At 36.0% G+C, this 15,713-nt stretch overlaps 1 protein-coding gene across 2 annotated transcripts in view; it reads left to right on the forward strand.

The window, feature by feature from the left end:
* Window positions 1-15,713, forward strand: part of LOC136037970 (uncharacterized) — a 29,056-nt gene that overhangs the window by 4,579 nt on the left and 8,764 nt on the right. For both annotated transcript variants that reach the window (XM_065720861.1, XM_065720867.1), the window contains exons 2-4: window positions 2,853-3,076; window positions 6,883-7,063; window positions 9,092-9,199. In XM_065720861.1, the coding sequence (XP_065576933.1) occupies window positions 2,853-3,076; window positions 6,883-7,063; window positions 9,092-9,199 (513 nt within the window). The remainder of the gene's footprint in view (window positions 1-2,852; window positions 3,077-6,882; window positions 7,064-9,091; window positions 9,200-15,713) is intronic.

Genomic DNA, 15,713 nt, shown 5'->3' on the forward strand with positions numbered 1-15,713 from the left:
CTTATGCCTTTTGTGAATAGAAAGCTAAAGGCCTAATGCTAATCCAATAGATTCAGATGTTAGGATACAAACTAGTCAAAAACCTATTCAAGCAAGAAGGAAGGAAAATTTTACTTAACATCTGAGAAAATTTCTAGGTAGGAAATATTGATGTTGGTTCTGATTGTGAGATATCAGTAGACCTATCTGGTGAGGCTGTTCATACTGGGACAGTTTATTGAAGTTGAAGTTCCCTTAACTTAGAGAGATCCCTCTTTGAAGTAATAAAACCTATTGATGGAAAAGTAGGAACAATAAGAAACCCTTCATGTTCAAGTTCTTTAATAACCAATAAAATTTTTTTCACAAAACTATCAGATTAATGACCCATAGTGAGGTTGACTCGTGTGTGGGCTATACACTCAACAGTGAATTAATAAAAATATCTCAAAATACTGGAAGAGAAAGATGGTCCTTCAATTCTCCAAATGGTAGGAAAAAAAAAATCGAAATACCCAAATAAAAACAAATAAAATGAGGACGCTCCCCCCATATTTCAACTTAAGTTAATAACTGCTAATTAAATGACTCTTAAACTAATATATTCATCACTGGACACTTAAAATACCTTTTGTTCAGTGGATTAATGGCTACTCCTATTCTAGACAGGAATCTATTAGGCAATTTCTTTAGTTTCCAGCCAACCATTCACTTTATAAAGCAGTTAATATCCCAACTGGGTGCTTGGATAGTGTGAATCCAGCATAGCTCAGTGTTGCAATTGTAGATGACTGTGGGACATTACTAGATGTTATCCCACACCTACCCATCAGTGTAAACAACCATATTGCTATAAAATGGTCGCTTAGTCTGTACCAAAAACATTGAGCTTTTTACTGAAAATGTACACAGAGATTACAGTCTAATGAAGCAAGATTTGGCTTGGCAAGACTGATACTTTCTTAAGTAGTATTGATGAATCCTTTAACAGAATGAAGAAAATACTGCTAGAGGGCTCAAAAAAGTGTGATGGGCTCATACCCTTCAAAACTCCATTTTTCAAGACAAAAAAAATGAAGAGATCAGCAAATACAAAACGAAGAGATCAGCAAAGTGTAATAACATACATTAAAGGTCTTTATGATGTTGATTATTGATCATGTCTCCAGAAGGCTCAAATCCTGTCCCTCATTTATTGTCACAATTGGAGTGATGTTATTGCAGCTTGTAAGATTCTGAATTCTAATAACTCTATTTCTGGCCTTTTTCAACCTGATGATTCCAAAAGAGCTCGAGTGTAAGAGCAAACACGAGGATGAGAACCAAATTCCTTACCAGTAATTGTCAGCTCTATTAGTGTAAAACAGAGTGACACCTGCCAGTTTGGATGCGTTCAAATCGTCAATGAACAGGGACTGGTTTAACAAACCACAGCACACCACTTGGGACACCATAGACGGGTCAGCTCACTACCATCACTGAAATTGGTGGGTATAGTATCCATCTTATCACTAGCAAGTGTTATTTGAGGTAATGTTAGTAGATACCAGAGAAATGGCAGAAGATCTTAAAATTCTTATGGGATTACCACTAGATTCAACAGTAAAGTATTTGAAGAAAGGCGAGGAGTAATCTTGTATAAAGGTTAGCAGTGTCAATGGGAGGGGGCTACCCACTCCTCGATTTCGAAAAATACCTTTTTTGGTATTTATTTGTTTAATTGAAAACCCGTCTACAAAAAATTGCGAAGGACAAAGCGTAAGATGAAAAAAAAAATAAAGAAGCAAACACGACAAATTATAGCCTAGTGCAAGACAAACAGCCAATAAAATTCAAATAAGAACGCTAAAATATAAATAAATCAGGGACAAAATAAGAATCAGAACAAAATCAAAACAAAGTAAAATCAAGGAAAAATAAAACCAAACAAAGGGAAGGCAAATAAATGCATACAACATCAACATGCTCATACATAAATGAACCCAAAAATAAATCCCCTCAGTAAAAAAACGCATATCACTTAATAAACACAAATCACTTAATTGTTTTAACTAAATAAATGCTTGAATATTCGAACCCATCAAAATCACTGCTCTAGTACTCGCACCCATTCATTTGGACGATGTTCACCAAAGATGTATAAGATACATACTCAGACTGAATCTATGTGACCCGAGCTGGATCCATGGACTTGGAATGAATCTATGCGACCGAATCCTGAAACAAATATTATGACAACAGTGCGGACAGATGATTGAGCTGGAAACTATCATTTGCTGCTGCCGTCTCTCTTGCCTCGGCCATGCCTGCCACAGGCGTGAAAACGGCTTTATTTCTAGGCCGCTTTGTTGCAAACCTCCCCTAAGCTGAAAAAAGGCAAGGAAGACGATCCTAGATGAACACCGTCAAATCCGACCTCAATCCCATTGGTGGATTTAGACGACACGACCTTCGATGGAACCTACCTGGCTGGGAATGGCTGCCCCTTTAATCTTGACCGCACCCAATGGAATGCTACCGTCTGCCACCTCCTAGCGTCAGGGAGAGCTGCAAAGCTTGTATCTGGATTCAATTTCGAGTAAGTATAGTACAGTTAAAGATAATCAAAGTAGAATTGTTTAGAGTGGGGGGGGGGTACGCTTCCTTAAAACTAGAAAAATTGTTTTTTGAAAGCAAGACACAGATTAAAAAAAAATGTAAATTTGACGAATTATATTGAAAAGTAAGATATTGCTTAGAATTGTTCAGTTGTGGTCCCAAATAGCCACATTTCTGCATACGTGTTTAGGATTGTACACGTTACGACTATTGTTTAAATATGCGTTTGTGTAATACATAAATTGCTGGTATTAGCGTGAGATGAATTCTTTCAGGTTCTGGTGGCTATATACGGTCCGTTTCCTGAGAGCCATCTTGGAAATAGTCATCTATGCCTGATTGTTGATGAATATAGTACATTCTCTTTCATATTTCCACTTGATGATAGAAATTTAGAATCTGTTGTGGATCACCTTTTCACAGTCTCTTCCATTTTTGGACTGACAAAATTTTCTGTTATCAATTTTGAAGAAGAAGAATTTTCAACACTTAGGGAAAGGTAATAGAACTTATGGTTCTCTTAGAAGTTATACCTATACAAGGCTATATGATAAATGTGTGTCATTTAATTAAATTCAAAACACTTAGTGCATACTGACAGGCATACCTGCACACAGAGGGATAGGAGGCCGGTGTTCCTTGGAATGGCATGAAGGACTCCCCTCCTCCGTTATGCCCTGTTCGACTACCTTTATCTTTTTTTTACCTGATAAAATTTATTTTTAGTAATTTTAGGGACTTGAAATGTGTCGCAGTATAATCACTTTTCTTTTAGTTTTCTATTTTTTTATCTATAATTATTTGATGTAAGAAAAACCTTGATAAATTGGTCTTTCTATTTTTTTTGTGATGTGTAGCTGCGTATTAGTCCACCATATCAGCACTCCTGGAATGATGCATCGAATAACCTTTATCAAAGTTGATTCCTCTTATTTTATGTATTAATGAAGCTCTTTTATAAAGTTGAAGCTCTTAATCTAGAAAGAGTGGGAAGCACAATAGGCACAATCAAGAAACGTAAAAATTGACCAATTACAAGGCATTTATTAGAATTTAAGTGAAACAATTTCACATGTTTATATTTTGGGAGGGAGGGGACTGGAGAAAACATCTGAATAACGCACTTCTTTATAGTTGTCATCCTGATTGGCATTCAAAACTGAAGGCGTATTGAAGCTGGGTTAGACGGGAAGTTTTTGCCAGAGTCTTGGTCTGGCCAAAACGCTATAAGAAAGGTAAAGAATACGGCATTTGAACTTTTACCTACCGGCTGTGCTGATGTCCGTTTCTTGCCCCTTCGGCCAGGAAGTTTTTGAACTATTTTGAACTGTTTTACTTTGGGTACACTAGTAATCGAACCCTCGCCCTCTCGGACAAAGGAATCTAAGTCCAGCGCACCAATCCACTTGGCTAGGACGGCAAAATACTCTAAGTTCTTTCATATCTTTGTAAGGACTTCTCTAGTTTAAAATCATTGAAGGAGAGACAGCGTGACGATGAGAAGAAAGACAGAGGTAATAAAAAGAATTCATTTGCTCATTTTATCATTCACCCGGGCAGAAAGCTTGTTCTCGTCGTAACTTTCGTGATAGGCTACAAGCAAGTATTTATAGCTTGAGACGCAAACGAACTAAGTTTTAATTATATGTGCTAAGATTCGAAGCTTAAGTAAATTGTTCATTTCTCCACTTTACTACTAAATGTGAAACCAGTATGGATGTAATTTGTACCAACCTTGAAACCTTTTGTATTACTCCAACTACCTCCCCCCCTCTCAGTGGTAGCTATCATTTCATACTGCAACTGAAACCAGTCCTAGTTTTTAAAACAAATTACTCAGTTTCTGGATTCTCGTACTAGCCAATAAAAAGTCAAGGTCTTTTTGATTTTGGATCTTGGATTATGTCCGAAGGCTGGGATGATGTTGTGTCGTATGTAACTCTTAATTCGAAGGTTACTTTATTTCAAACTTGACAAATTACCAACACGTTTCCCAGAGGTTACCAAGAAGGTATGTTCCTCAGATAAACCTTAAATTAATGAAAAAATATAACGACTAATCTATTTGAAATTAAAACTTTTTCGTTTTGGAGATAAACATGATGCCTTAACCCTTTGTAAACAAATAAAAAAAAGAAATACGTCTTGCTACTTCTCGTTCTGGTAAGAATAAGTTAAATTGCTTAAAACAGCAAACCTCAGCAATAGTTTAAGAAAGTGGAAGAAATAGAGGGTCGCTCGTTCAAGAACCTTGATTTTCTTCTGGAAGAATCGCATGAAGAGACAGCCAATGTGCTTAATAAACACCTAGCTAGCATTGTGCAAACGTCCCCGCCTCTTTCGGAAAACCATCTAATCCCTGAAACTCCAAAAGATAGGATCCTGGAAATTTCTGCGAAACAAATAATAGAAAAAATACAGAAACTGAAAAAACTAGTATTTGTCCCATTGGTATCCCAACTGATCTAATAAAAGTATTCCGTGATAAAGTATCAACACCCTTGTTACTGTTTTTATCGATATTAGTAATTCCAGATTTTACTCATTGTGCTGGAAGCTGAGCTATATCAATCCAGTGCAAAAGTAGGGAGGTCTGAATGGTTTTAATGGAGTACGATCAATCACCTTGACCCCAGTTCTCCCAAAAATGTACGAAAATTTCTTATCTAATCGGTTTAAGGCAGAGATTCTTAAACTTGTTTGACTTACAACAGTTTGGAAACCTGAAGGAGACATCTTCTTCATACTACCTTGTTAGTCCTCTTAACATCATTCTGAAAACCAAACCTTGAAAACCCCGATACATGGTTGAAACCTTTATTAATTGATCTCTAGAAAACGGTTGACCTAATTGACCACTATATCCTTGTAAATAAGCTGCTGATGAAGTTTTAAGTGAGTACCTTTCTAGTTAAAATTATTGCCTCCTTTTTAACAAATCGTTCACAGGTGCTTAAATATAAAAATGTTCGTTCCGATCCCCTTCGTATCTTTTGTGGGGCCCCCCTGTGGGGAACCCTGATGGGTTCCATTTTACTCCTTACAATATTTAATAGCCTCATGACTGACCTCTCAGAGTGTTGGAAGTATGTGGACGACCTGTCTGCACTTGGTTTGTCGACGAAATATTAAAAGCTCAATTATGACATTACTTGTCGTTGTCACACAGGAGGCTTCTTTGTTGAAGATGAAAGTTAACGTTAATAAATCGTCAGTTATGAGAGTTAATTTTTTAAAATCATCCCCTTCTTTCACAAAACCCATTCCTCCCAAAATCTCTGTCAAATGCATTAAACTGCTTGGGACGACAATTACTGCTGACTTGAAGTGGGATGCCCATGTTCAAAACATTCTCAAATTCCCCTTCGGTTTACCTTCGATAAAATTGTCTTGCCCCCCTAAGGATCTTCTCCAACTTTATTGTTCTTCTATTCGACCAATACTGAAGTTTGCTTATCCAGTGTGGTATTTTAGTCTTTCTTTAGAGCATATTTATAAGATTGAAAATGGTCGAAAACGAGCACTTAGAATTATAAGTGGCGAAGGGAAGGTTCCATATTATTATCGACTAGGGAAGTTCAAACTCACCATGTTTGACCTAGAGAAGAAATCTCCTGTGCCTTCGTTTCGGTACCACGACCCTGTCTGTTCCCTGATTACGTTCTATCATCCCCAAACCCTGCCTTCCCACCTCCAACTAACCGTCGCGTATACAATCCCTAAAAGTCCCGAGACTGATTCCCATCCCCACTAAACAGGAAAGATAGTGGAAAAGTTTTGTTCCGAGTTTTGTTGAGTTGTATAATAGCCATATATATGCATATATATATATATATATATATATATATATATATATATATATATATATATATATATATATATATATATATATATATATATATCGAAAGAATATTACTTTCACGTCAAGCATAATCCATTGTACAAAATACATACAAAAATTCAGCAAAACTCAGTTAAAAAGTTGAAAAGTAAAAATAAATAAACAACAATAAAATCAGTAACTAGTTTTCGTGGCTATTATGCAACTCAACAAAACTTGGAACAAAAATTTATACATATGTGCAATTGGGAATGAAACCAGAGGAAACACTCAAACTGACACGGAGGAAGATTTAAAGGGAAACAGGATACATGTTGAATTATTAAAATGAGGTGAGAGGGGGCTAAAATTTCGATTTGACCTTTCTAAATTTTTTTTTTTGGGGGGGGGGTAAAGGAGAGGTTTATAGTTTTACAGTTTTTATAGCTACCTCATATTTTTTACTTTATAAATTTCATTTTCAGATTTGTTGAGCGACTAGAAGAATTTTCTAAGTTCTGTAATATAAGTTGGAATAAAGATAGCGTTGCTGTTGTGTTGAATGGCTCGACAGACATTGACAAACTGGTAGAAGAGTTTATATTAGATTTTGTGTCCGATAATCCAACCACATGGGATCAAGAGTTGGACCTTGTACTTCTAAAGGTAATTTTTCCTGAAGTAGATTAGGCTTAGAGCAGCACTTCCCAACGGATTTTGGGCCCTGCCTCACATAGGCATTTATAAAATCCTGTTGCACCTCAATTGTTATTTAAATTTCGTTACTCAAAATTTTTACATGTATTCACCGGAAGGAAACTTATGTATCTTTTTTTGGGTCGTCCTCTAGGCATATTTTATACTAATGTAAATAATGTGTACGACACTTTTAATACAGTGCGTAATGTCATTGCAATACTACCATGCATCTTTTTTGCTCTTTGAATGCATATGAGTGTGACCTCTTTTAAGTGAAAAATGTGTTTTCTTTTTCAAAATTATGGCTTAGAGTATAGTCACCCGAAGGGTGCAGATCATACACAGGACCCACCACAATATCCCCATGCCCCCCTTCGGGGTTTGTGCTCCACGTTGGGGATGATGGCTTCAGAGGCAAGGCCCTCCAGGAGGTTTTTGAAAGGATTTCAGCTCCTTCCTTGCCGTAGTCGACAGCTCGAGTCTTCTACCCTCACAGACGGCATGTTCCTCCTTTGGGTGATGCCCAAGTGAACTGCTGTTTCATTCAAGACTTTATCTTTATTATAGCCTCTGTTTTCTATAATTTAATTCATTCTAGGAATTCACTGCACATTCTTACTCGACCTTTGTTGGCTAAACCATTGTGCTCGACCATTGTTGTGCAAAGGGGTAACCTGCATAAGGGGTTTTGCATCTACGTACTGTACTTTTATTTTAATTATTTATAATTTTATTTCGTTTGTGTCATTTGTTTTCTTAAGAAACACGATCAGTGTTGGTATTTTATATTTAGGTTTTCATTTAAATGACTTTCATTTCTGTGGAACTGTTATTTTTACTAAGTTTGTAAATAGTTTTTTTCAGTCATGATTTAGGATTATTGAAGAACAGTTTACCTTACATGAGATTAAAAAAAGTTTATGATTTCATTGAAGTTATGTTAGAATAATAACGTTGCTGGGGTAATTCAAAGAGCATCATGCGACATTTGACTATGCGTAGATTTTATTCTGATTTTTTGAATTCAGTATGCTCCATTGATTGGTTCAATCCATTCTTTTGTATCTTATTTTGTTCTTGAGGTTTCAGAAATTTCTGCTTTATCCAAAATGCGTAATATTTCCTTTTCTAGCTCACAAATACAGGTAGGTAGGAAAATAAATTTTGCATCTCAAAATTATTTCCAATTTATTTGGGTTTCTAGAAAGAACTTATTTGTATTTGCTGTCAGTTTGTATTTGTCTAAAGAGACAAAAAAAAAGAAACCCAACACGGTGCTTCATCAACCCCTAACTACTGTATGGAGCAGAGACGTAGCCAGCCACAAAATTTGTCCTCCACACCGTCGATGTCGTTCAGACCAAACATCTTCGAAGACTCGGAGTCTTCACTGGGTTGACTTTGTTACCAGCTAGACCCTCCTGTCGCGTACTTCGCAAACCCCTTTCTCGACGAAGCTTTCCCAAAACACTGTTGGCTTGTACTGCCACCTCCTTCGTCTGCCTAATGAAGTCCCAGCACGGGGTTGTGTTTGACTTTGACCCTTTTCCTGCATGGAAAACAGGAAGTGCAGGAATAGAGACACTTCCAGCACGGATTGAAATGCCCCAGAGGACGACCCCCTACTAGGTGGAAAGACAGCCAACTAACTCTTTGCCAAATCCCACATCCCAGTGAAAGAAGCCTTGAGCCTGGGAAGCGATAGGTCAACCTAGAGGCGCCTGATCTCATCGTTCTCTGCGCTGTTCTGGTAAGTACCGTAAGCCAAGTCATTTTTTTCTGTTCTGTGCTGTATTTAACGTCTCAGATAAGACACATTTTTAACCAAAAAATTGGATGCAGTAATTCAAGAAGCGTTAAGTGACATTTCTTGTCGCAAGGAGACTCGTAGTCTATATTCTTAAATTCAAGCACATTATCGATTGGTTAAGAACTCACTATCTAAGGGGGTTTCTATTGCTTACTCAGGATTTTTCAGGATTTTTTTTTTTTTAGCTCAGAATTGGACATAGACCTGAATTAGGGTGCAGCCCATACTACCTTATGTTCAAAAAGGACTTTCCAAATATAACAAGTTCTCTGAGTGGCAAAAGGAGAAGAAAGGTAACTCTATTTTCTAATCAATTTTAGTATATTTCCATTGAAGACTTTAGACTAAGCACTTATTCACAAGAAGCAAGCTGTTGATTAGCCCTATGGTTAATTCTGCTCATATGCCACAAGAATCTTATAGGACTTGAAACTCAAGTATGTAGAGACTGATCTTCGTGACCATTTAAATCTCGCTCAGCTAGTTAATCTTTGAGACTCACTACTCACTACAGCTCACTCAAGTCTTCGAGGCTATCTAGTATATCAGGGTAAGTCTGTAATACTGTATGTACTGGCTCTAGTCAGGTGTGACCCTCCAGCGAATGTATAATTAGAGACATAGGTACATATTATGTCGTTGAGCCGTCCTGGCCGAGTGGGTTGATGCGCTGGATTCGGGATCCTTCGTCTGAAAGGACGCGGGCTCGAATCCCAGTGTACACAATTCTTCAGTTTGGGACGGGGGTCAGTGGCGTGACTCTGTAAGCTTAGCCAGAGTCAACCCAGCTCTAAATGGGTACCTGGAGAAATCTGGGGAAGGTAAACAGGAAGGGTGTGCGAAAGCACAGGATGGCTGGCCCCCAACTCCCCATTGCACTTCCTGGCTGAAGGGCCAAAAAACGGAGATCAGCATCGCCGATACGGACTGTAAAGCCTCATGCCGTATCCTTTACCTCTTTTTTTATTATGTCGTTTACTTCAGGATCGAGATCGAACGCTGTGTCAAGGTACATGTTACGTCGTCTGTTTCAGGTTCGAAAAAGAAACACTCGCTACAATTCACTCAGCTCACAAATCTTTCAGGCTTGGTTTTGTATATAAGTAGATACATAGGTGTTGTGTTACATCTCTTCTTTAAGGCTCGAGATTTAATGAAGTATTAAAAAAAATAAAAACGGTACAATTCACTCAGCTCACAAATCTTTGCGACCTTCTACTATCCTACTATAATTTGATTTTCCATTTATAAAAACGTAGATACATAGGTACGCATTATATCTTTGGCTTCAGGCTCGAGAGGAAATTCGGTGTAAAAAAAAAACTTGCTACAATTCACTCAGCTCACAACTTTAAATTTTGCGACCCTCCTACTATCCTACTATAATTTGGTTGTGGAGTTATAAAAAGTAGATACATTAGGTACGTGTTTCATCTTTTGATTCTGGCCCGAGATTAAATTCAGTGTAAAAAAAGCTCGCCACAGTTCACTGAGCTCACAACTTTAAAATTTTGAAACCCCCTACTATCCTACTATAATTTGGTTTTGTAGTTATGAAAATTAGGTACATAGGTATGTATTACATTTCTTCTTTAAGGCTCGAGATGTAATGCAGTATTAAAGAAAAGCGGTGCAATTCATTCAGCTCAAAAATCTTTGGGAGCCCCTATTATCCTAATATAATTTGGTTTTGTAGTTATCAAACAGTTCGTGGTAACGAACTGTAGTAAGGAGTGACCTGGGTTACATGGGAGGTTCTTTCCACGGAGGAATTTATCATGAGGGAAGAGAATTTCCATGAAGGGCAACCAACCAGGCGCAGGGTTTTCTAGCATTATTAAAAAAAAAAAACAATGGGAAAATAAATAATTTTTTTTTTCAACTGGAAGTAATGAGCAGCATTAAAACTTAAAACGAACATAAAATATTACGTATATAAGGGGGTTCTTCTCCTCCACAATATCTTGCTCTTTAAGCTTAAGTATTTTTAGTAATTTCAACTATTTATTCTACGGCATTTGTGATTCAGGGGTCATTCTTAAAGATTTGGGACAAAATTCAGGCTTTAGTATAAAGAGCGAGGTATTGCCGAGGAGGCGAAAAAAAAAAACAATGGGAAAATAAATAATTTTTTTTTTCAACTGGAAGTAATGAGCAGCATTAAAACTTAAAACGAACATAAAATATTACGTATATAAGGGGGTTCTTCTCCTCCACAATACCTTGCTCTTTACGCTAAAGTATTTTTAGTAATTTCAACTATTTATTCTACGGCCTTTGTGATTCAGGGGTCATTCTTAAAGATTTGGGACAAAATTCGAGCTTTAGTATAAAGAGCGAGGTATTGACGAGGGGGTGAACCCCCTCACATACGTAATAAAAATTCACAAACATAGAAGCTCGTTACATAAGTTATTTCTTAAGGATGTATGTTTATTACTAACAAAAATGCTCGCAAAAAAATAAGAAAATCTAGTTGCATTTTTAAGTAACTGGAGGGCAACTAGGCCTCCTCGCCCACGCCTTTTTTTTATCAAAATCGTCCGATCAAAACTATGAGAAAGCCATTTAGCAACAAAAAAAAAAAAAGAATATGCAAAATTCGTTTTAATTATTCTTGTGCGGTGAGCCAAAATCCAAACATGCATTAAATCAAAACGTTCAGAAATTAAACAAAAAAACAAGTTTTTTTAACTGCAAGTAAGGAGCGACATTAAAACTTAAAACGAACAGAAATTGTTCCGTATGTAAAAGGGGTTGTCTCATCCTGAACGCTTCGCTCTTTACGCTAAAGTTTTTTTTTATTGTTTTAAAAAGTAGAGTTGTGAGAAAGTAAAACTTCAACGTAAAGAGCGAGGCGTTGAGGAGGGGAGGACTACCCCTTTCACATACGGAATAATTTCTGTTAGTTTTAAGTTTTAATGTCGCTCCTTCTTGCAGTTAAAAAAAACTTTTTTTTTATTTAATAAAAATTAGGTACATAGGTACGTATTATATCTCATGTTTCAGGCTCGAGATCAAATTCAGTGTAAAAAAAAAAAAAAAAAAAAAAAACTCGTCACAATTCACTGAGCACACAAATCTTTGTGACCCCGTACTATCCTTATGTAATTTGGTTTTGTAGTTGTAAAAAGTAGATACACAGGTACGTATTACTTCTTTTGTTTCATGCTTGAGATTAAATTCAATGTAAAAAAACAAACAAAAAAAACGCTACAATTTACTCAGCTCAAAAATCTTCTCGACCCTCTATTATCTTAGAGTAAGTCTGTAATGCTGTTTGTGGAGGCTATTGTGACATGTATGCTGCACACAGTATTTTCTACTTGCTTTTTACAAATTTATCCAGCTAATCATCTTATATGTTTTGCATGGTAGCATCTTAACTAGTTTTTCGACTGTTAATACATTTCAATTTACGTGACACAACTTTGAAGTAGTAAAGAAAGCTAAATTTGTCGAAGACGGAAACAAATGACATTGACAAATTACTAGATACTAGATACAAAATACTAGATTCCTTAGGTCTCTATTCCTTAAGTGACAGGAACTGAATTACACAATAAAGTATTTTTAATAACTTGTCAAGTCTTCCAAAATCATAGACTACAGGCACGGTCATCAAATACCAAAATATACTTAGTAGCTTTTGCATTTGGCATTTTTTTTTTGGTGAGAATTATCAGGCTAATGATGTCCTGTAAGTAATGATGTGTTTGCTGTCCCTGTAATTGTACTTTTTCTACTGTGCATTTCGAAGTTCTGCATATATAACGTCCTCTGCCGTAAGGCTAAATTTTAAACTGCTGTCTTGAGTTATTCATTGGGTCTTCCTAAATCAACATTATCAGTTTTTTTGCACATGTAGGGTATATAATCTCGGAACACATCCCTTAGGAGAATTTACGTGATTTTTACGATTACGTTGAAAATTAAAATTCAGCGAATTAGTTTCCCTGACCTAGTATGCAGAAAACGTAATTAAGAAAGAAACAGAATTTGATGACTCAGATTTTCTGTCTTTTGGTTCAGTAAACCGTTCGGAAATTCAGAAACTTTGTTTTCAGTTGTTTCTGTTAGGGAATCGATCTATTGCAATCTCCCCCCCTCTTTGGCGCCTCTGTCCAAGATTGCAGATAACCGAAATTATAAGCAATCTGTTTTACTGTAAGTGCAGTTGAATATTAGCTGCTTTTATGCATTATAGACATTTTAGGGGTTAAATTTGTTGTTGTCTGTCATTTTTGATTGAAGATAATCTACACCCATCAATATCGAGTTCTTGATAGTTGAGTTCTGGGACTAAGCTTTCTTGTTTGAGTTAACATTTCTTGAACGACATCTATTCCTGATTTATTGTTGATTAATGTAGACGGGAGTTTCTTACAGCTCCGGCTTGATATAGTTTGCTTATAGATGAAAACCTCTTACTTTTTCTTGGAAAATAAAAGGAGCGTTTATGGAAATAAAAAAAAGCATGTAATTCTAATTACGGGTAGTTTAAAAGTTGGCTTACATCCAACAACAAGAGCATGTTTTTCTACTCGACACACATTGCATTAGAACTAATTTCTTTTGAAATGTTAATGCTTTAAAATAAAAAGAAAAAGTTGAAAATAAATAGTTTTGTTTATTTAAGTTCGATTGTTGGGGTCAAGTTTGCCTTTGACATTCTGGCAGTAGAAATATTATTGTTAAATTTTGTAGTAAATAATTGCCTCGTATATGTCTTATTTTAGTTTATTATGACTTGGGTTTTGATTCAACACCAAACATTATGCTGACTCAGCCTGGAATTTCGTAAAAACAGGCTAATTCCTCCATTTTAAACTTTTTGCGATTGATTAAAAAATCGCCAAGGCTAGGTTACTAAGTAAAACAAAGGCTGCTTTATTAAAAATTAAATTATCAAAAGTCTTAATCAAATATTAAACATAACTATTAAGCTCTTTAGGTAAAACTAATCTTTTTATTTTTATCTCAGAAAAGACAAAGTACAGCTCAAGTCACCCTAATTCTCAAAAAATTCAAAACAAAATCCAAAAATGTTATTCAAAATAAAATTTTTATCTAGGACGATCAAATCATTTGCATAATCTGAATCTGTGAGTTTTGCCTGCTCATTTCATTGCATGTTCCTCCGTAGCCTTTCTCATGTTCGCCAGTGTGAATTCCATCGAAAAAATTCATACAAACAGGAATACGACACAACTCTGCTCCATTCTCGATTCTATTCCGACAAGGGCGTAATTTGTTATGGGACAGAAGGGAGGGGGACAGCTGCCCTTCCCAGACCTTAGTTGTCAAAATTAAGATACACCTACATAATTCAAGCATCCACAGAAACGGTTAGTTTTCTTTAGTATATTTTTACCTTTATGGTACGATGTGGCTCATTCTGAATCTGAAAAATAATGGCTCCATCTCCGAATTCACCCCCAGGATTTTGAAGAAATTCCGCCTCTGCACTCCGATCTAACTATTAACTTCACTTTCCACTTGTAACCTTAGTAATAATATTTTTGATAATAGCACTAGTCACTTTTTGATGTACTTGTCTAGTATATGATACAGGGATAGGAATCTCAATAAAGCTTTCTTGTCAACTGAACCATATGAATGTTCATAATCTATAAAACTAAAGGCTGAAGGGGTGTGAAGATTTAGGCCTATCTGAGTTAGTAATCTAAGTGTAAAAACTTAGTCAATGGATTATCTCCTATTCCTAAACCCACGCTGTTCCTCTATAGAAACCTTTAAGAAGCGAAAGATACATTTTTCTGTTGTAGTTTCATATTATGGGTTTGGTTATGTAAAATTTAGCTTTTCGTTTTCTTCTATGTAAATTATTTGGTAGTAGAAAATTCTGGAGTGGCTTGATCTTGTCTCCAAATAAAAATATTGTAAAAAAAAAAAAAAAAACACACACAAAACACGAACAGACCCATCAAGAGTGAGAGCTGGTTTTTGTTATTTTATTTTGCATGTTCTTATGGTCTTTACTTTTATTCTATTGTTCTTTGATTTTTGGCGTTGCTTATTAATCCTTGTTTTTTCATTCGTATAGAAGAGATAGCCTTAGAAAATCGGGAGCCGGCTCATTCGATTCTAAATTCTAGTCCTATTAACATCTTAGCCCCTATTTTAACGGCTAATAGTAATTGGAGGGCAACAAAATTTCCTTCCTGTGGGTATAAGAAATAGTTGTAGAAAATTGGGATCCGGGTCAACCGATTGTATAATAAAATTACTAGCCCCGATGTAAACGGTTAGTAGTCATTGGAGGGCAACAAAACCCTTCTGGTTCTTTTTGCCTCTGGACAAAAAGGTCTCTGTAACAGACAAAAATGTCTCTTTTTTTCTCTGTAACACCCATGGTTGTGGATCAAAATATTTGGCGCTGAAGACGAACCATTAACATTGTTCCAAAATATATGCAATTCTTTCATTATTGTTAGCCTTATCTCTTTGTATCGAATTTAAATTTTTGAATTTTCTCATTTGTGATAGTTGGCTAATTTGGTTTTAAGAATTACTTGAATCACTACTAGCGTGAGACCTAAAGTTTAAGAATAAAATGTTGCATTTGGACAAATTGGGGCACAAAAAAGTACAACTTAGTGGCATAACCTAGATTTGAATTTTGAGCCCAAGTCGCATTTGAACAAATATCATTAGGAAAACCGAGGTGTTTTGTACAACTAGGCATACATTTTGTGCATTATGCTAGACAATGGGTGGTCATTTATGTCAAATAAAAATATTTTTCATTTGTATTAAGAATAATTTTGTACAAGTAAGATTTGA

The sequence above is a fragment of the Artemia franciscana genome, chromosome 2 (genome assembly GCF_032884065.1).
Source record: "Artemia franciscana chromosome 2, ASM3288406v1, whole genome shotgun sequence".
Classification (NCBI taxonomy): Eukaryota; Metazoa; Arthropoda; class Branchiopoda; order Anostraca; family Artemiidae; genus Artemia; species Artemia franciscana.